The 21,714-nt window shown below is 43.6% G+C and overlaps 1 protein-coding gene across 1 annotated transcript in view; it reads left to right on the forward strand.

The window, feature by feature from the left end:
• Positions 1-21,714, forward strand: part of ANTXR1 (ANTXR cell adhesion molecule 1) — a 168,673-nt gene that overhangs the window by 35,041 nt on the left and 111,918 nt on the right. The window contains exons 7-9 of the mRNA XM_060251262.1: positions 7,974-8,042; positions 12,465-12,545; positions 17,253-17,313. Of these exons, the coding sequence (XP_060107245.1) occupies positions 7,974-8,042; positions 12,465-12,545; positions 17,253-17,313 (211 nt within the window). The remainder of the gene's footprint in view (positions 1-7,973; positions 8,043-12,464; positions 12,546-17,252; positions 17,314-21,714) is intronic.

A 21,714-nucleotide genomic window follows, 5' to 3' on the forward strand; every position in this document is an offset into this window, starting at 1 on the left:
TATGCACATGTTTCCATTTCAGTGTTGCTGTGTAGAGTTTCCAGTTTGTAGCGTGTATCTCCTTGTACTTTCACAAGGGAGAAATCCTTGTTCACCCAAGAAGTGGCTGTGGACTTCCATATTTGGGTATGATCAATACATATGTGTATAGCAGCAAGTGATGTTTCTGTCTCATAATGCCAGGAACAATCTAGAGAGACTAAACGGCACTGGCTCTGTAGATAGCCTTCTGGGACCATTCTGATTTACCAGTACCTGCTTTTAATCAAAGCCCTGTGCTCACTGTGCACTCTAGAAACCTCAGCACTTATTAAAAACAAGTTAAATCAAGACCATAAAAGGGCTTTATCTCTGTTTGTATCTTTCCTGCTCTCAGCCTCTTAGGGAGTTAAATTATATGTCTTATCTTCTTGCAATGAAAGCGGTGTTTTATATCTCTCCAGGTTTTTTTAAAAATGAAGACATTCTTTCTGTGTAAAAACTCATCCATTTAACTTACCTGGCTACAGGAGAGAACTGTGTGGCTGATGGCATATCTTTGCACTCATAGATCTCATGTTTTTCTGTCTGACTCTGTCTGGTGCTCAAAATTGGCATGTTCTTTTAGCAAGCCTGACAGCAAGACTGTGATTTCTTTCTGGAGATTCAGACAGACAGAGGAACGTTGTCCAGACAAGCTTGAAGCCACAGACTGACTGTACAAGGGTTCATTTAATAGACAGATGCAAGCAAAACAGCAGCTAATATGGGGCAATGTCTTGAGTGCCTAAGTTTATAAGAGAAAAAGATCAAAACAAATCTGTAGGCAGGGGCAGTCTGAGCCATGGGGCATCCAGGGCAGTTGCCCCAGGCACTGGGTTGGGTGGTCTTCCCAACAATCCACAGCCTCACCCCTCATGGAGGAAAGAAGTGGCTAGCTTCTGCATATGGGTGTGTCCACCTCTTCACGTTCGAAGAGCACTGGGTGGCCGATGCATACCCACGTCCACCTTGCTTGAACCTGTCTGTCGCTGGTGAGGTGGTGGTGGTGGCAGCAGTGATTCTGAGGCCACATCCTGGACTTTTGTCCGGAGACCCAGAATCACTAAGACCACCCAATCTGTAAGCTTTGAATAAGATGTTGTGGCAGGGCCCCAGAGCCCGTAGTACAATACTCTGTCAAGAAATCCCTGAGGGAACAGGAACTGGGTTTTAATCCAAGGTTGCCACAGAAAACAGTATCCGAAAATGAACTCCACAACTGCTTCCTGTTACTGGAGAGAGGAGGGTGGAGTTCATGTGGGGACACTGTTTTCTGTGGCAACCTTGGGTTAAAACCCAGTTCCTTTTCCCTCAGAGTTTTCAAGAATGGAGTATGTGCCAGGTGCTGAGGGGCCCTGCCACAACATCTTATTCAAAAAAGCTTACAGTTTTCTCTGACAGACATAAGCAAACATATGACATGACAGCTTTGTATAATGGTTAAACAGGATGGGGGAGATCCAAGTGAAACGCCCCACTTAGCCATGAAGCTCACTGGGTGAAGTCAGGCTAATCACTCTCTCTCTCAGCATGACTTACTTCACAGAGTTGTGAGGGTAAAAAGCAGGGGTGAAAGCATGCCAATATGGGCTAGTACAGACTACTGATAAGAAGAAGCCAAACTGATACCTCCCATCTTCTGTTTCAAGCACTCACATACCCTACTGCTGCCCTAAGAGAAATGTGATTCTTTCATCCCTGGGCAAAGGAGAGTGGAAAGCTACCTACACTGAACTCAACAAAGGAGCAACAGAAACCTTCCCTGAAGTTGTCGAAGGATGGGAAGAGTAAAAATGTGACAGATGATATAGTGTATGGTTGAGGCGAAATGGCAGAAAGGTCTTTTTCCATTATTGTTCTATCCCTATAAAATTAACCAATCAAAGGCAGTGTAAATGTTTGCCTCCATTCAAGTGAGAACTGCCATTTGAGCCCCTTGCCAAGCAGAGCTCAGCACAGTCCCACGCCACCCTTACAGAACTGCCAAGAGAAGAGGAGGATTGTGCTCTATTATGCAGCTTTCTTCCTTAACTGTGGCTGTTGCAGCCATTTTTAAAGGAGCAGTCAACAGCATGGTGCTTAGCTTCATCCTTCCTTCTCTCTTCCTTCCACCCAAAGTTGCTCCTGTTCCTCCTGAAATGTTACTTTGCTGCAAGAAACAAGCATCACAAAAATCCTGTTCAATTACCACAGAGATGTGAGAGAGAAAGACCATGGGCAGCTGGGAGATTCTGTGAGCGAACTCCATGCATCTATCATGAATGGAAATGCTGCTTGCTCTGAGTATTAGGAAGGTTGAACTGTGATGCTCAGAGCAGAAACCCCATCTTGAAGAAGTCAGGCAGGTGGTTGTGGCCTTTGTAGGCCCCACTTGAGAAGTTATTTTTACAGAGCACACATCTTGCAGTAGTGTGCATAGTACATCTTTCGCGCTGCATGTAGCATCCTCCAGCGCAAGCTTCGAGACATTCAGAACGAGTGGTGGACCAAGCTTGCAGAGAGAACCCAGCTGTGTGCAGACACTGGTGATTTAAGAGGGTTCTACGAAGCCCTGAAGTCAGTATATGGCCCATCATATCAGGCTCAGAGTCCCTTGCGTAGTGCAGATGGCCAAGTGCTCCTCACAGACAAGGCATCCATACTGAACCGGTGGTCGGAGTATTTTCAGACTCTCTTCAGTGCCAACCGTGTAGTTCAAGATTCAGCAATCCACCTCACCCCACTTCAACCAGTGAAAACAGAGTTGGATGAGATCCCCACCCTAGAAGAGACTGTTAAAGCCATCAAGCAACTTAAAAGTGGCAAGGCAGCGGGAGTTGATGGAATCCCACCAGAGATCTGGAAGCATGGGGGCACAGTACTACATAGCACACTTCACAAAGTACACTTCACAAAGTACTTGTCACCTGCTGGGAACAAGGCAAACTACCACAGGACTTTCGCGATGCAATCATCATCACTCTACACAAGAACAAAGGAGAAAAGTCAGACTGCTCCAACTACCGGGGTATAACCCTGCTCTCCATCGCAGGCAAAATCCTTGCCAGAATACTCCTGAACAGACTGGTGCCCACCATTGCAGAAGAACTCCTCCCAGAGAGCCAGTGCGGCTTCAGAGCTAACAGGAGCACCACCGACATGGTATTTGTTCTCAGGCAGCTCCAAGAGAAATGCAGGGAACAGAACAAGGGTCTATATGTGACTTTTGTCAACCTTACCAAAGCTTTCGATACCATTAGCAGGAAAGGCCTGTGGCAAATCTTGGAACGTTTAGGATGTCCCCCAAGGTTCCTCAGCATGATCATCCAGCTACATGAAGACCAGCGAGGCCAAGTCAGACACTGCAACGACCTCTCGGAGCCCTTCCCAATAGGCACAGGTGTAAAGCAAGGCTGCGTTCTTGCGCCAACTCTCTTTACGATCTTCTTTAGCATGATGCTTCAAAGAGCTGCAGTAGATCTAGATGATGACGATGGTGTCTACATCCGCTATCGCACTGATGGCAGCCTGTTCAACCTGAGGCGACTAAAGGCTCACTCCAAGACAATGGAAAAACTCATCCGAGAGCTACTATTTGCTGATGATGCTGCACTCGTCTCCCACTCGGTATCAGCTCTGCAGCATATGACGTCCTGCTTTGCAGAGGCTGCCAAGCTATTCGGCCTAGAAGTTAGTCTGAAGAAGACAGAAGTTCTCCACCAGCCTGCACCCCAGGAAGATTATCACCCTCCCTGCATCACTGTGGGTGAATCAGTTCTGAAGACAGTCCAGCAGTTCAGCTACCTGGGGTGCATCATCTCCTCAGATGCCAAGATCGACAAGGAGATTGACAACAGGCTGCAAAGGCAAATCGTGCATTTGGCCGACTGCACAAAAGAGTGTGGAGCAACAAGCATCTGAAAAAAGGCACAAAGATCAGTGTTTACAAAGCGGTTGTGATGACAACCCTCATCTACGGCTCCGAATCGTGGGTTTTATACCGTCATCACCTGTGACTCCTTGAGCGCTTTCATCAGCGCTGCCTTCGCACCATCCTCAACATCCACTGGAGTGACTTTGTGACCAACATTGAAGTCCTCAAGAGGGCGGAGGTTACAAGCATCGAAGCACTGCTGTTGAAGACGCAGCTGCGCTGGGCAGGGCATATTTCTAGGATGGAAAACCACCGCCTTCCCAAGATTGCTCTGTATGGCGAACTTTCCACCGGCCATCGAAATAGAGGGGCACCAAAGAAGAGGTACAAGGACTCCTTGAAGAAATCCCTTGGCACCTGTCGCATCAACCATCACCTGTGGTCTGACCTAGCCTCAGATCGCAAAGCATGGAGGCACACCATCCACCAGGCTGTCTCTTCCTTTGAGAATGCACGCATAGCTGGTCTTGAGGACAAAAGGAGATTGAGGAAGAATCGCACTGCTACAGCACCAACCCCAAATCAGACTTTTCCCTGCAGCCACTGTGGCTAGATCTGCCTGTCCCGCATTGGTCTTGTCAGCCACCAGCGAGCCTGCAGCAGACGTGGACTACTGCACCCTTCTTAAATCTTCGTTCGCGAAGTCAAGCCGAGAGAGAGAGAGAGAGAGAGCATAGTACATAATTAACTGTAAGATGTGGTGACAGCCACTAGCATAGATGGCTTTTTAAAAAAGGTTCAGTCATGGAGAAGAGATCTGTCAACAGCTATTAGTCATGGTAGCTAAATGGAAGCTCCATGCACTGAGGCAGCACGCCATTGGTATCCCAATGCCAGATGCCCATGACAAACAACTGGGAGGGTCATTATCTTTATGCCTTGATTGTGAGCATCCTAGGGACATCTGGCTGCCTGCTGTTGGAAACAGAATTCTGGGATAGAGGTCTGATCCAGCAGGACAGTTCTTCTATTTGCTTAGGATTCTGTCCAAGGGTCATGGATCCCAGCAGAGCAAACACAAGCAATGTTAGGGCTAATTGGATTAGAAGGCAATTCAGGGTCAGACAGGATTGAAATTCAGCCAAGCTGGATACATTTACGAGCCCTGGGAAGGAAAAAAACCCTTCAAGTGGGGATGGAAGACTTGGAACAACCCATCACCAGTTGCATACCTTTAAACTTTGTTTTGCTTTAAAGGCCTTTGCTGTGAGATCATCTCAGTGTGATGTAATGCTTTGCATTGATAGAATGCTTTCTGTACTTCTTGTGGATACATATAAATTTTATTCCAGCAGTTCATCCTTGTAATTGGTCCAGGGGCCATGACTTGTATTCCCTGGTCAACAAATCTACTCCCATTCTTCATAGTTAGACCAGGCAGATGGTTGAGCTCCAAACTAGAAATCTTCCCTCTATTGTTTATTTTTTTAAAAAAAGGGTGGAGTGGGTGTCAAGGCTGGGAGGCATCATATCTGCATGATGATGTTGCTCCCTACATTAATTTTGTAAAAGGATATGATCCCCACCCCTTTGTTGCCCTCCAGCTACTTAGAAGAAAACAGAAAGCAGAAAGTTTAGAGAGAACAAGACAATTTTGTCAGACCTTTAAAAGGGAATTTAGCTGACAAAGCGTTTAGCAGACAAAATGGTCAGAAATTGTTAGGTTTAGTTTTTCAGAATAAATTCTAAGCTAGAACAACATGAAGTCATGAGGGTTGTACATAGTTTATTGGCTCCTGGTAGGAAATTAATATTTTAATAAAGCTGACTATTCATCTGCCCAAGATTGAGAATACTGTTGTATCAAAGAGCTGATGAACTGCAACTTGTACAGGGCAAATATCTGGAACCATTTGGATTAGAAATGGGCATGAATTGTTAACTGTGCCTGTGATTATGACAATGTAGGGATTGTGGTGGGATTTTTATTTCCCCAACAAAAATAGCACTTCGAGCTTTAACCGTTCAAAGGCAAAGACTGCTTTCAAAAATAAAAGCTAATCTGGTCCAGGGGGAAAAGTCACTTTGAGCAACATTGTTAAGAAATCTAAAATGGGGGAAATAAATCTGCATATGCAAGAAGGTAAGACAACAAGGCTTCGATCACACACACTAAAGAATGCACTTTCATTCCACGTTCAGTGCACTTCCCAACTGTGTGAACTGGCAAAATCCAGTTGGAAAGTGCACTTAAAGCGGACTGAAAGTGCATTATTTAGTGTGTGTGACTGCAGCGCAAGTCCATTATCTAGCTCTTCTAATGTTCATCCTGGGACCTCTGGGTGACCTTAGAATTATGTCTACCTAGCCCTCTTGATGGCCATAGTAGAAATGGCTTCATGGAGTCAGGGCTGGTTATCTCTAGAGGCGGACAGGTGGCATAACAAGGAATCAAACAAGGAGTCCATCTGTGAGCTGCTCAGAGTGAGCAGCCAGGCTGGAGTCAGCAGTTTTGTAGAGCCAGATGAGACTTCTTGGGTTACCAGATCAGCAGGGAATTCGGAAATTGCAGTACCACCCTCTGTCCCTCTGTACTGCTGGGATTATAGCACAGTCAAGACCAGATCATGGATGACTACCTGGTTCGTCTTTGCTTGCTGGATGCCATGGTGATGCAGAGTTCCATCACCAGTATCCCCATTCGACTCCTGGAACTTCACATGATTCCCAAGTGAACATGCTATGGCATTATAAACATTATCAACAAAGAGAAAAGAAACTTTAAAAGTAATATTACAATTTTAAACCCACAAGATATTACCTCCTGCTGCCATTAGATACCTGTAGTGTTTACCTCATATAAAGCCCTGGGAAATAAAATTGTTTTGCAGCAACTTCTAAAAATGTATAAAGATGGCGCTCCCCTCGCCTTCTCTGGGAATCTGCTCCTGAAAGTGGGAAGTATGAGGGTTAGAAAACCTGGGTTCCAGTTGATGCCAGGTGGACTACTTAAATGCAGAAGCAACCAGTAGGTGGCAGTTTGAGGACCAAAGCTGACACACAGAGATATTTAGGAGGAGGCTGCCCTTTAGATATGAAGTTTCCAAGCCACAAAAGCTTCCAAGGGTCATTACCAGCACCTTGATTGATCTAACCAGATTGACAGTTTACAATAACATTTTGGTAGAGCTCTCTGTAGCCTGATAAACTTGCTCATGGGAAAAGCACATTAAAAGAAGCACCATAGTGAAAATGATAATTGATAGAATCATAGAATCACAGAGTTGGAAGGGGCCATCCAGGCCATCTAGTCCAACCGCGGGATCAGCCTAGAGCAAGGGTGTCAAACATGCAGCTTGGGGGCCGAATCAGGCCTCCGGAGGGCTCCTATCAGGCTCCCAAAGCAACTGACTGTCGTCTGCTTCCTCCTCCGTCTCTCTTTTCTCCACTTGCTGAGGCTTCTCCTTGGGAAGAAGCGGGGGAAGGAGAGCTTGCTTTGCCGGGCTCTTTCAATTGCACAACAGAGCTACTGAGTCAACTCTCTCTCTTCCTTCTCTTGGCTGAGGCACCTCCTCCTCCTGGTTCCTTTGAGAAGGAAGGAAAGAGCCAGAGCTTCTTTTGCCCAGTTCCCTGGATGCAAAGAAAGCATCTTTAAGACCAACAAGTGCTAATGTTTTAAGACTATTTTAAGTTTTTTTTTTAAAAAAAATCTTTGTTTGTCTATGTGCTTTATAAAATTTATATTTCTGTTACCTAATCTTAAATAAGTACACATATAGGCTGGCCCAACAATGTCTCATTTATGTCAGATCTGGCCCTCAGAACAAATGAGTTTGACATCCCTGGCCTAGAGCATCCCTGGCAAGTGTTTGTCCAGCTGCTGCTTAAAGACTGTCAGCAACTCCACTATTGAATAACTCTTACTGTAAAAGGGTTTTTCTTAATATCCAGCCAGTACCTTTCCGCTCTTAATTTAAACCTATTATTGTGAGTCCTCTCCTCTGCTGCCAACAGGAACAGCTTTCTGCCCTCCTCAAAACACTGAGTTACACCTTTAATATGTTTACATAATTGCATTATCTTTATCCTCTTGCTCCAGGCTAACCGATCCCGTGATCTGGGAGCAACTGTATACTGTGTTGGTGTGAAAGATTTCAATGAAACTCAGGTAATGGAGCCTTCATTTCTCAGAATGAGCTTTCAGCAATGATGCTTTTATGTGTGGGGTAGTAGATTTTACAGCCTGTGGGCCACATCTATGTATGCACCTGTTTTTTTGAGGGGTTTGGCATGGATGGCAGCTCTTTCTGTTTCCAGCACCAGCAGTGTCTTAATGACTCTTGACTAGTGTGGCAGTTTTCTGGGAGAATCAGCCTGCTATCTGACCCTGTAGTTGGGCGTGTGCTGATGGTTCTGACAAATTGTTAAGCAGCTTGAGAGTTAGAGGAAACACTCCTGCAAGCCAGATACAGCTATAGTTTGCCCACCTTTGTTTTATGTACATTGAAACATTGGTTGGTTGTTTTGAATTCCTGTATGGTGCTTTTAAATACTATTGCTCATAGTAGGGGGGAAGAATAGTTAGATGTTTCCTAGTTGGAGGCAAGCTTGTGTAGTGCAGAAGCAACGAAGCTCCCACATGCAAAGTTTTCCTGTTGTTTCCTTGCCCCAGTCCCTCAGCAGTGGCCATTCTCCCTCTTCTGTACAACTAAGGCTTTTTTCAGTTTGTTGAGTATTTTTTTAAAAAAAACAAAACAGCAGCTGAATATTATTATAACTATCTGTGTTCCAGGTTCTCTGAATTCCCAGCTTTTATTTTTCTTTTCAAGTCAGTCTCTAGCATCTTTACTCTCACATCTCCACAACAAAAGGAGGGATACATTAAAAAAAGAACAAAAACTGGGAATTCAGAGAACCTGATATGCAGATTGTTACACCATTCCCTAAGTGGAATCAGGGATCCCCCAATTTCACAGGCTTTTATCCGCTGCCAAGAGCATCCAGCAGCAGCCACCCCTCTTCCTCCCCTCCTGCAAGATTTAAAGGGCCCTCCAGCTAATCAGCTGGAGCACATGACCCACTGATCAGCTGAGGGCCCTTTGAATCTTGCAGAGGAGGAGGGAGAGGGATCAATTTGCTGCTCACAGTTCAGGCTCTGGTGGCCCCCATTTGTAAAAAGCATTTAAAGGGTCCCTTTAAATGCTTTTTACAAGCGGGGGTCATTGTGTGCCTGAATTCCAAGCAGCAAATTCACCATGTACAGTTCAGATGCATGTGGCCCCTGCTTGTAAAAAGCATTTAATGGGACTGATCCCTGCACTGCAAACGGCAGATTTGCTAATGTGATGATGTAAATCATTCCTAATGTGATGATGTAACTTCTGTGTGATGTCATCATATTGGGGGACATCCCTGCCCCTCTAAGAATGCCCCCTGAAGTCCCCTGCTAGCAAGGAGGCAAGACCTGGCAACACTAGATTGGTATATTATTATAATGATATTCAGTTACCAATTTCTGTTGTCAACTGAGGGAAGGAAATTACTACCATGGAGAGAAGGACAGGAAAAATGGCTGCTGTGCAGGTGGTAGGATTCCTAAATTCTTGCTGGGGGCAGAAGATTTTATTTATTTGTTTATTTTATTGGATTTATATCCCTCCCTGCAGGCAGGCTCAGGGCGGCTAACAAACCATTATGGCCACAAATCCCACACCATAGCAGGTAATCCATACCACTGATCATCATTATCATCAAAATGGGAGGGATGCGCTGACATCACTACCCATGTTCCTGGAAGTGATATCAATGCTTTGCTGGGGGATGCTGGGGATGCTCAAGTATTTGAGCAAAATCATGGTTAAACCAGGGGTGGAGAACCTTTTTTCTGCCAAGGGCCATTTGGATAGTTATAACATCATTTGCAGGCCATACAAAATAGTCAGCTTTAAAAACAGTGCTTCGTCAAGGGAGGCAAAACAACTCAGGCTGGCAAAATTAATGCAAATAATTGTTTTTTTATTTGAAGTAATGCGGCAAGAGCCTGATTGGACACACACACACACACACCTCGACCCACGGCCCTAGGCATATGCCTAGGTCCAGGGCTTTTTTTGGTAGAAAAAGCCCAGCAGGAGCTCATTAGCATATTAGACCACATCCCCTAATATTATCATATTAGGTCACAAGCTCATTAGCATATTAGGCCATACCATCTGGGATAATCAAGTGCAAATTGAACTGGTGGTAGCTGGGTAATAAAGGAAAATAAAGAAATGGGGGGAAGAAAGAGAAATAAAGGGGAGAAGAAAGGGAAATAAAAAATGTGGGGAAGCAAGAAAAATAAAGAAATGGAGGAAATAAAGGAAAATAAAGAAAGGTGGGGAAGAAATGGAAAGAAATGGGGGTAAGACAGGGTAATAAAGGAAAATAAAAAGGAGGGAAGAAAGGGGAAGAAAAGGAAATAAAGAATTGAGGGAAGGGAAACAAAGGGAAATAAAGAAACAGGAATTAAGGGAAACAAAGAAATGGGGAGAAGAAATAGAAAGAAAGGGAAATAAAGAAATGAGGGGGAAACTTACCTGAACTGTGACAGTGACTTTTCCAGGCCCCACAGTGATCCTGGCCGGCCTGGCCCCAGGGAAGCCACTGTGTGGCTGGGCCCCACAATCCCTGCCAGCCAGCCCCCGGGGAGGCCACAGCACAGTGCAGCTGTGCCTCACGATCCTTACCAGCCAACCGGGCCCCAGGGAGGCCGCCATGTGGCTCAGCTCGGCCCAGCAATCCTCAAGGGCCAGACCAAGTGGTCTCAAGGATGGACATTCCCCACCCCTGGATTAAACCACCAAATGCTAGAATGCGACTGACTTTGTTGAGAATACACTGATGTCACTTCCAGCACACACAGGAAATGTTATCAAAGGATCGCCAGTAAGTCCACCTCACCCCTTACTTTCCCACCCACATGGTAGCCATCCAGGTTTTGCTAATATCTTTCTCAAAATGTTTCCACAAAAAAGATTTCAGAAGTATTGGGAAAGGGCAAGGAAACCCTAGGAGGTGCACAAATGCACCACAATATTGTGGGGAAGTAGGAAAAAACCCACTTCCCCACAGCATCTGATCTGAGGCAAATAATTTGTGTTAACGGGGCCTCTGTTTTAATGGAGCCTTTGTTTTAAAGAACAGTTGCAAAACCCCACAAATAATATTGCATGTATTTTGGCATTGCTGTGTAGATAGCGAGTAGAGGTATTTATTAAAATACTTATGTGGATAATTTGAACAATAACCCCTGATAATAATTGAATACTTTTTTATCAGATATATAGAGCCCTTTGGATGCACAGTTGTTGAATAAAAGGGAGAGAGGTGGTGTTCTTAAAAAATTAACTGAGGGTTTTACAAGAAGAGCTTTGCCCTGTCTTCAGGGCTGTGATTTGCTTTTGATGCAAAGCAAATGTTTTCTTTCTCCTTCATGTCATGTGGCTACTTTTTAATACCACTTGGCAAGTTGCTCCAGAATACTTGTTTTTATAAATGAAAAGAGATCCAGCAGCAAGGAACAGTTTTTATTTGCTAATTACAAGATTGGCTCTTAAACAGGACTGTATACATGAGAGAGTGAACAACAAACAAGAAACTGTGTGTGGCAGGGAAGAGGAGGTGTGGTTTTTGGATGGCAAAGGCAAAAGAAGAAGCCCCATAAGGGCCAAAATAAGAGGGGAAGGCCCCCAGAAAATAAAATTTATTTGAAAACCGAGGCTCCTGCTCTGATTTTACCCATGTATGATTTTACCCTTATGAATAACCTGAATCATCTTCTACCATGGTTCTCCAGCACAGACTATTTCTTTCTTTCTTTATGGACTGTATTTATAGTCCACCTTTCTATCTGAGACTCAAGGCAGATAACAGAAGTTAAAAATACAGTCACACAGCACAACACATCAAGAGAATAATGCCATAGGACTGCACACATAGGGTGCAGAATTTGCAGACAAAACAAATAATGCAGATTACAGAATAAAAGGAAAAAAGCCTAAGGCAATTCAATTTAGTTGGTTGATACATGTAGTTAAAGAAGACAGAAGGTGAGAATCTGCAGAGGCTGGAGACCAAGGCTGTGATCACACACACTAAATAATGCACTTTCAATCCACTTCCAATTCACTTTCCTACTGGATTTTGCCAGTTCACACAGTAAAATTCAGTTGGAAAGTGCATTGAAAGTAGATTGAAAGTGCATTATTTAGTGTGGGTGATTGCAGCCTTACAGTTAAAGGTGGTGTGGCAGAATCACCATTGTTTGTAGAGTGCGTGTTTTCCCATCCCCTTCCTGAAACACTATTGTCTCTAGTTAAAACAGGCTTCCCAGGTTTTTATGGTGATTCAAAAACCTGCAAAGTCTGTTTGGTCAGCATATGGAAGCGAGGCAACAGGATGCATATGCATTCCTTGATTATATTTCCTTCAAAATTCTTAAAAACTGGCTGAAGCCTTAGTACACTTGATACTGGACCAAGCTTTGTAGAAAGGCATCCTGAAGTCATTGTTTATTGGCTCACTTACCAAACTGTTGCTGTTACTCCAGCTGGCTCGCATCGCTGACAGCAAGGATCATGTCTTCCCTGTGAATGATGGCTTTGAAGCACTCCAGGGGATCATAGACTCTGTAAGTATTACTTGCTATTGTGTTCATTTTACGTCTTTGTAAAATTAGAATCGCTGCAGCCAAAAGCTACATTTATCTACAGTCTGTGATGCCTCTTGTGGAGAAAGCAGTAACAAGGGCTGAGCTGAAGAAGAAATGGAGAAACAAGATAGATATTCAGCTGGAGACTCTAGGGAATTATTTGCCCAGAGCAAAGAATGAAGAACCATTTATAAAGAGGTCTTTGGATGTCAAAGATGTTGATAGTTTCCTGCTTCCAAATTTACTGTTGTAGCTTAAGTATCCTGAACAAGCAGCAGGGCTGTAAATGTTTGCAGTGGATCTAGGATTGCCAACTCCAGTTTGAAAAATTTGTGGAGATTTTTGGGTGGTGCCTTGGGGAGGGGGGTTGGCAGTGATGAGTTACCATGGAGTCTGCCCACTGAAGCCACCATTTTCCCAAGGAGAACTTGTCTCTTTTGTCTGGAGATCAGTTGTGATTCTGGATGATCAACTTGGAGGCTGGCAATTGTAAGAGAACCCAGGGGGTGGGGCAAGGGTTTAATTGTGCAAGCTGCTGCACAATTAAACCAGTTTTGAGTACAATTTAGATGTCTATAATACTGCTGTCTGAGTGTTTAAGCCATGCAAGAGAGCATTCTGGAAATGAGCTGGAGTATGACAGAAGTGTAGGGGAAAGCATTTCAATTTGTCCATTTTATCTGAATAAGAGAGCGTCTTTTGTTGGGGAGTACAATCTTGTTTCTGTATGGCAGCTCATGGAAAATGTGCTCTGTTTAGAACAGGGAAGCTGGTTGGTATCTGGAAATGCAGTTGTTAACAGTATCATTTTGTCCCCTCCAGGGGACACAGTATCAAGTCACCAAGATTAAACCCTTCTTCTAGCCTGTACTTCTAACATCATGTTGCATCCTGCTTGAGACTGCATTTGTTGTGATGTTTTGAATGTCCCCTCATTATGTAGAAAAACTGAATAAACTGGGATGCTTTTATGATCGCCTGCTCTTCTTGACTCTGTATTTTAAACCTGTTTAAAGTACGTTAATCTAACAGGGTCAGGGAGATCCTGTGTTTGTTCAAATAAACATTTAAATTCAGTTGTATGGTGAGGGCACATGTGTGCCCAAGACCTGTTCCTAATCTCTGCTGGTCAAGAATTATAGGGGTTGGGAGATATCTGAACAGAAGGGCCACAGAAGCACTTTTTCATTCGTGCGGTTTCTTGCAATGCAAAACTGGCCACCTGCCTCTCTTCTGGCTTTCCTAACTTTTCATCCAGCCTGAATTGTGTGCCAAATTATACTGGACCATCAGGTGTTCTGCAATTTTAAAGGAGATTTGGTTTTTCAGCCACCATTCTCTTTGCAGCTGTTCTTAATGAATTCCAGAAGAGTTTTTCTTTCTTTGTCCTGCTCTGTGCCTGTATTTGTGTGTGATAAATCAGAAGATCTCAAGCCTGGGCAGCTTAATTTAGAACTGAGCTAGGATTTGGTTGGCTGCTGCCAAGTTTAATAGCAGCAATCAGGGCAGGGAAGGGTCAGTCTCATGATGGAAAGGTTAGGAGGAGGAGAGGAAAGTCTCAGCACAGCAAGAAATAACATTGGTAGCTTCCACATGGCTCTCTTGCTTCTCTCTCCCCCCTCAAATGGCAGCAGTTTTTAGTTGGGCTTCCAGATAATGTTATCATATATTAGCCATATTTTCAGGTCATCCCACCTCACCAGTTCTGCTGATTCCCTTCCTTGGAAGATCAAACCCAATGTGGTTTGGGGAAAAGAACAGATAAGAAGGAGGCAGATTTCCCTTCTACCAGATCCACCTCGTTTTTCCTTCACACTTGTCATTCCCTCCCCCACTTCTGGTGGCTTTTTAATTTTTAAGTATTATTCATAGATGTATCGCTAGAGTATTAAAACATTATAGTGACATTCCTGATACCAGTTATTTTTTAAAAAATTGGAGGGGGGGATAGAAGAAAATCTCTGTGCAGAATCTCTATTGCAGGGGTGTCGAACTCATTTTTTATGAGGGCCAGATTTGACATAAATGAGACCTTGTCGGGCCAATGTGTATCATAAAATGTAATTCCAGGTAGCGGACATATAAACTTTATAAAGGGCACAGACACACAATTAAAGATTTTTTTTTGCTTAAAATAAAACAAGCTAAAAATATTAGCCCACTTGAAATATTTTGTTTTACAGTCTCTGATAAATGTCACCTCTTGTTATGAATTATTGCATTAAAAACTGCAGACAATGTCTCTGCTGTACCAGTCTTGAATATGTGCTGTTCAGGTGTGCACATCTGTAAGTTGCAAACCTACTTTTGATTCATTGACATACATTACAGACATCTCATGCTCAATGCTTTGAGCCTAAGACCCAAAGGAACATGAAGTAGCTGGGCATTGTGAGCTTTTGTACAGAAATTGCTTCACGTACTAGTCAAGAACATGTGAAGCCACCATGGCACAGACTGAGGACTATGTGCTTGTCTACCAAACTATAATTTCCCCCAGAAAAATGACTACAACGAAAAAAAAAAAACAACTTCCCCTCCAAAAAACAACTACAAGAACAGAAGGAATGTGCGCATCCCTCCACCAAAAATCTTAATTTGTCCCCAGACTGAAACAACAACAAAAATTCATATCTTGTATTCCTTGCTCAGATTCAAGGCAGATCACATGACATAAAAACAATGTAATCAGATAACTTACCAATAAACAATATAATGGGACTAGGATCACAAAAGTTAGGGGAAAATGCAAAAAGAAAAGGTGTCAGACATAATATATGATAAATAATGCAGGAAACAGAATTACAAAAGTAAAGACAGAGCAGTAACACCAGGATAATGCATACACTAAAAACAGGAAAAGACTACAGTTCTCTTTTTATAAAAAGTGTCCTCCAGAACCATTCAATTCTACTAAAGCCATATACCCTTTATAAAGACACCTTCCTGAACAATTCTGTTTTATCCAGTCTGTGGAGTGACAGAAGCGTGGGAGCCTTGCTGGCCTCCACAGACTGACTATTCCGCGAAGTGGGGGGCATATCAGAGACAGGCAGCTATTTATCTTACCTGTTTGCAGGGTGGCACCTTTGGAAGGCTTTGCCCAGATGAATGACACTGTCACATCAGGGCATAGCAAGAGAGACAGTCCTGCAGATATGTGGGTCCAAGGCCAGGAGAGCTTTGTTGGTGTTTGCGTTCACATAAAAATATACACATGTTTTGAATACTGTGTCACAATGTAGTTATCTCTCTTCTTTCCTGTGTTGCACCCTTCTTTTGCAAGGCTCATTTCTGTAACTCCTGCTTTCTTTATTTTTTTCTCTTGCTTTTATCTCTGGCAGCTCCTGTTTTCCTGTCTGGACTGGACACCTCTGTTGCTCTCTTCCAGGTTTTATCTTTACTTTCTATAGTGTCAGTTGGTTAGAAGAACATAGACTTGTCTTTTTCTCCGTTCCTTAGTGCCTGTACAAGCCCTGAAGCCTCTTTTTCCATCTCTGGAGACTTTTAAGGCAATATAGAGGGCCTAATTCCATTTACACCTTTTGCAGGCAGGTATTTTGATAAATTGAGAGCTGGTGGCTGTTATATTACAGGTCCTTTCCCCTTTTTTCCCTTGGAAAAAAAGAATTTGTCACAGGTTTTTAAATATAAGCACTGGGTATGAGTATTTGGCTGTAGACTTGGCTTAAACACTACATTCAAGCAAACCATAAATTATTTGTGATGTGAATGAACCTGTAATACTTCTAGGGGAAGAGATTTGGGATGATGGAGGCAGGGGGTTTCTGAAATGTTTTTCTTCTTGTGTTTCTGTGAGGACCCCTTATGTGCAAAAGTACATTTATAAACTAAAAAAATATATAGTTGGTTGCCCCCAAATCTGCTTCCTACACTGACTGCCTCACGCTACCTAATGCTGTCATAGATCCAGGGGTGTATCTAGCTGATTCCATATGCCTCCCACACAGAACCAGTTTATGGGTGACATATTATACATCAAAACAGGAGTGGTCCAGTCAGTTTTAAAGCTGGCACCTCACACAAAGTAGCTTTCAGTACTTTATCTCATGTTTAAATCCAGGCTAGTAAAGTTGCTGGTTCAGCAAAATCTCAGGGGTATGTGTGTTGGTCAAATAATAACAGCAGAGTAATTTTAACCTATCAACTGGGTGAGACATGGGCTGCTTTTACACAGGTTGAAGAGTGCTTTCTCAGTGCATTGTACAGTTGTTGGATTTTGCATCCGCTTCCCAAGGGAGGAGAAGATGGCAGCTTGGGATGCACAAAAAAGGGATGCTTTACTATCTACTGCATGAATTGGGAGTACATTATCCAATGATGATAAGGCATCCCTCTTTTCATGCATCCAAAGCTGCCATCCTTTTCCCCCTGGGGAAGCTAATAGGCTAGGACAGTAGCTGGCAAATGGTCCACAGCATTCGAAGTGCCTGCCTAAGCATGAGTATCTTTGGAGGAGGCAAGGCACTTGGTCTCAGAAAGATTTTGCCAGATGTGTTTGCCACATGAAAAGACTACAATTGCTGCTATGAGAGCAACACATGAAGGGGGGGGGGGGGAATCTATCTGTGCTGTTTCCTTAACCTGAGTATGATTTTGCTATATAAACAGAACTCTGTATTTTACTGAACAAATGTCATCAACGTTTTTCTCCCTCCCCTCTAGATTTTAAAGAAATCTTGCATTGAAATTCTGGCTGCAAAACCTTCTAGTATCTGCGCAGGAGGTAAGTTTAAACCAGATTCTTCCAGCACTCGTTGCCTCCTATACATGCACTTCTTTCTTGATCCCTGAGGGAATGCAGATGCTGGAGTCAGCCATCTTCCTGCTTTCCTTGGGAAATTTTCCAGATGGAACTTGGCATGAAATGCTAGAAAATTCCATTTGTTGTATGTCTGCTTCTAAGAAATGATCTTGATTTGATCTATATTAGGAATGTGTTATAGTTTTTACTATGGGTCCTGAAAGGCTATGGAATCTCAAATATCATCTATCAGATTCAAGAATGCCCATCTAGTGAATGTGTTTGTCATTCAAGAACCCCCTTTTCATCCCTTCCTCACTCCTCGTATACCTCATTTTAAACCTCCAAATCTCCAAAGAGTTATATTCCACTCCCACATCTTGACTTTAGCTTATTCAAATATTTTTCCCTTAGGAAAAGGCTGGAGGTGGGACATAAGCTCATGTAACTCCTTTCCTGCTCCTCTCATTGAGGGAACAAGAGAATAACTGAATGGGAAAACTTGCTTGGCAAAGGAATAATTAATATGTATGGCCCAGAGGTCATCCTAACAGGTTTCAGATTATAAATAATAGGCTCCAGCACTCCACATACCTGGCCAATAGCCAGGGGGAGTGGAAAAACTCCACTGATCCTTGCGGAGGGCTGTGCTTAGGGCTGTGTGCACTTGGAAGGGATGCATTGGAGAGCAGTGTGGTTTAGTGGTTAAAGTCTCAGACTATTGGTTTAGTGGCTAAAGTCTCAGACTAGGATCTGAGAGTCCTGGGTTCTAAATCCCAGCTCTGCCATGAAAGCTCTCTGGGTGATCTTGGGCCAGCCACACTCTCTCAGCCTAATCTTTCTCATAGGATTGTTGTGAGGATAAAATGGAGTAGTGAATGATGTAAGAAACTCTGGAGAAAGCCACTGGGGAGAAAGGTGGGGTATAAATGAAGTAAATAAAAAATAAAGACCAAGAGGAGAAAGGTTTCATGGAAATAGAAAAGGAAATTGCCTTCTAATGACTTTGTCTTGCCCAGCTTGGTGGAATTGCTTTCATCCCGCTTAGTACACTGAATTCAGTGCAATTATACCATTGAGCTTCTGGTACAAAAACACTGGGACCATTTTTGCTTTGGAGGAAAAAAAGGGATCTCCATGGCCTGCAGATTGTAGGTAGGTCTTGATGTCTCACCTTCTGGTTCTTTTGTCAGGGCTTCTTTAAACATATCAGTACCTTCTGGAGTGGCAAGATGAAACTGAGGTCCCAACTAAACATTACAGTGGCTGTGCATTTGACCCATGTTGCTGCCATCATTTCAGGGAAGTATGTGACCATCTGAAAAATGCTATGAGAGCCCAATCTTGATGGGGCTTACAGTTTGGCATGACCACACAATCTCGTCCACCCCATACACCTCTTCAAATACTGAACTGCATTTTCAAATGGTCAGATTTAATTGAACATCAGGTGATGACTTACAAACATTAATGGGTCATGCATAATTCTGCAGGTCACAAGATTCCCATAGTGTCCTGTTTCCAACCCAGCAAGAGCTGTCAGTCCATCTGTCCAGGAGCAGGGATGGGGGCCTGGTGACTGAGCATGGATCAGCACAGGGAGCTGTCCAAAGGATTAGGAACCTGGGAGGCAGTGAAGAGCCTGGAGGGTCAGCACCAGCACTGTCCCAAGAGCATGAGCTGGTTTCTGGAGGGGTCTAAGGATGCTTGGTTGCCCCACCCTTCCTGTTGCCCTGAGTGGGGATCCTGATCCTGTTAAGGCTTGAGAACTGCTCCTTCATCCTGAATAGGATCAGGCACACACACACATGAAGCTGCCTTATTCTGAATCAGACCATCCGTCCATGAAAGTCAGTATTGTCTACTCAGACTGACAGCAGCTCTCCAGGTTCTCAAGCAGAGACCTTTCACATCACCTATTGCCTGGTGTTTCAACAAGATATCTCTGCCTGCCTGGGAACCTGTCCCTTTTCTGATACAGGCTTCTGCTTAATCTTGAAGCCTCCTTTGTCAAACACCAAGTACAGAGAAATCAAGGGCTGCGCTACGCATGTGTGCATGACTCAGTTTCATTGGCTGTTTTTTTGGTGCTGGTCCAGCAATTGCACTATGCTTTTGAGAAGTTTCAACATGCACGCAGAGCTTTACTGTCAAGCAATTACTGCAAAGCAGTGTTGGTTACTACCAATACTCCCTCTAAGCTGTGGAGCCTTGTGAGCAAAAATTCTGCTTTGTGAGCTACTGCATAAGTTTGCTTTGGGGCCATTTTTCCTGAGCTAAGACAAAAATCTGAGCTGGAAGCTTGGAGGGAACACTGGTTACTGCAGTGTACTCAAGTGCATTGGCAGAGTGAGGGATAGTCTGGGAGGAACTCGGGAGCATCTAAATTGCTTCTCTGTATAAGTGCCTGTAAGGCCCTGGGGAGCAACTGGGTTTATATAGGATGGAACTAGAAGTGATTGGCACCTTCTGGTCACCCAGTTCTCTGGCTAGAAGAGTTCTGAAGGGGCTTCTACCTTGAAGCATTGGCAATCACTTCCCCAAACCAGTTGTCCTAGAAGGGCACTCAAATCTCTACAAAACTTGCACAGACACAGACATAGACCCGGTGCTTTTCCCCCCTGCTTGCCTCTGTTGATGGAGCACGTTCCACTTTCCTGTTACTTTGCATGCTTCCTTGAATGAGCTCACCGGCCTTCAGGGATGGATTTGCCGGGATGGTGTGAAGCTGATCCTTCTAGGACAAAAGAAATTGAGGCTTGGAGCAAAGCCCAGATTCCTGAGTCAACTTGTATTCTTTGCACAGCTACAGAGCAGCAGCCCCCTGAGGCGTGTGCTAAGAGAGGCAATGAGTGGGTGGCGTCTGTTAAGTGCCAGGGAAACTGTTGATTCAGCAGAAAGTGGGGTCACTTTCACTGCAAAAGATGTTTAAAGTGATAACCCCCTGTCTCCTGATTGCCTGTTTATTTCAATATGTTTAATTATATGCATTCAAGAACAGAAAGTGTGGAGAACAATTCTAAGCATGCCTGTTCAGAAGCATATCTGTTCAGGGCTTGCTCCCATCAAGTGTTTTTAGGATTGCATTTGTTAGTCTTGCTCATGAAAGTTTTCTTGAGAGCTTTTAATCTGTCTTTTTTCCGGTGATGTTTCTTTCAGTGTCAGGCAGTCCTCTTGGATCTGTAGAGCTGCAGCCAGAAGGCCCAGTATTGATGTATGGTCTTAAGTGAGGCAAGCTGATCACTGGATTCTGTCTGCTTCTATATTGTTTTACTCTTCCCAAGCAGTAGGAAGATTCAGGGCCAAACTAGATGTAATGGCAGCCAGGGGTTCAATCCTTGGACACTGTCACCATTTTAAAAGGCTTTAAAAATTCTGCAAGGGCCCAATCCAATTCTCTTCTTGTTGTACCTTTTCAAGTGCTGAAATGTTCAGGGCTTTGTGCATTTCAGTCCATGAAAAAGCATTTTTTTTGGGAGGGGAACACCTCAGCCCACCACTCTACTGGGTTGGTTTGGAGGTTTGTATCTTTTAAAATGTCTGTATCAGGCCTCATTTTGGGCAGGAGCTCACAGGAGCAGAGCTCCGGAACCTCTAAATTTTATGGTGCTCTTTCTTTCTCTCCCCAACCCCCAAATTCTTGCTTCTGGGCTCCATTGTTCAAACCCCCTGTGAGAATTTTGCTGAACTCAAACTTTCTAAAATTTTCCCCCACAAAAAATGCAAAAACAGCCAAAACGTATAAAGCAGACAGATGGAAATCTTCATCATGCCACTGTTGCCACATAGGAGAAAATAATGTAAAAAGTATGATGGGAGTAAGGTTTTGTTATGACAATTATAATTCAAGAAGCATTTTAAGGTAGATGCTGAGCTGATATAATTTAGGACACCTTCTGGTGATGTCAGGGGTGTGTGGCATATGCAAGTAAATTATGCAAATGAGTTGTGATAATGAGCTCCGGCATCTCTTTTTCTACTACGTGACCCCTGGTCTATATCATTGCAAATAGAGAGGGAACTGCCCCCCCCCCCATGCAGGCTGTGCTACCTTTTAAAACTTCAAAGCAAGAAACTGGGTCCCCTCTCAACTGGACAAAAACCCCTCGGATCTCTAGGATTCTAGGCAGAAGAGCAGGAAAGTAAACGTAACATGAACTTCTTGCGAATTATGCAAATAAAGATGAGCAGAAATGAGTGTGCATTATAAAATTCAGATTTGCAAACTTAAAAAATTAAAGCTGTATAACAGCTGCATAGCATCTGGGACTGCTTTGCAAAATATGCAAAAATAAATTTAAAAATCTACGAGAGAAGGCACTTGGAAAAAAATCTCATTTTTATTCTATCTGTCCTCTAAGCAGCTCACCCTTCCCTCATTTT

This window comes from Heteronotia binoei, chromosome 12, assembly GCF_032191835.1.
Source record: "Heteronotia binoei isolate CCM8104 ecotype False Entrance Well chromosome 12, APGP_CSIRO_Hbin_v1, whole genome shotgun sequence".
Taxonomy (NCBI): domain Eukaryota; kingdom Metazoa; phylum Chordata; class Lepidosauria; order Squamata; family Gekkonidae; genus Heteronotia; species Heteronotia binoei.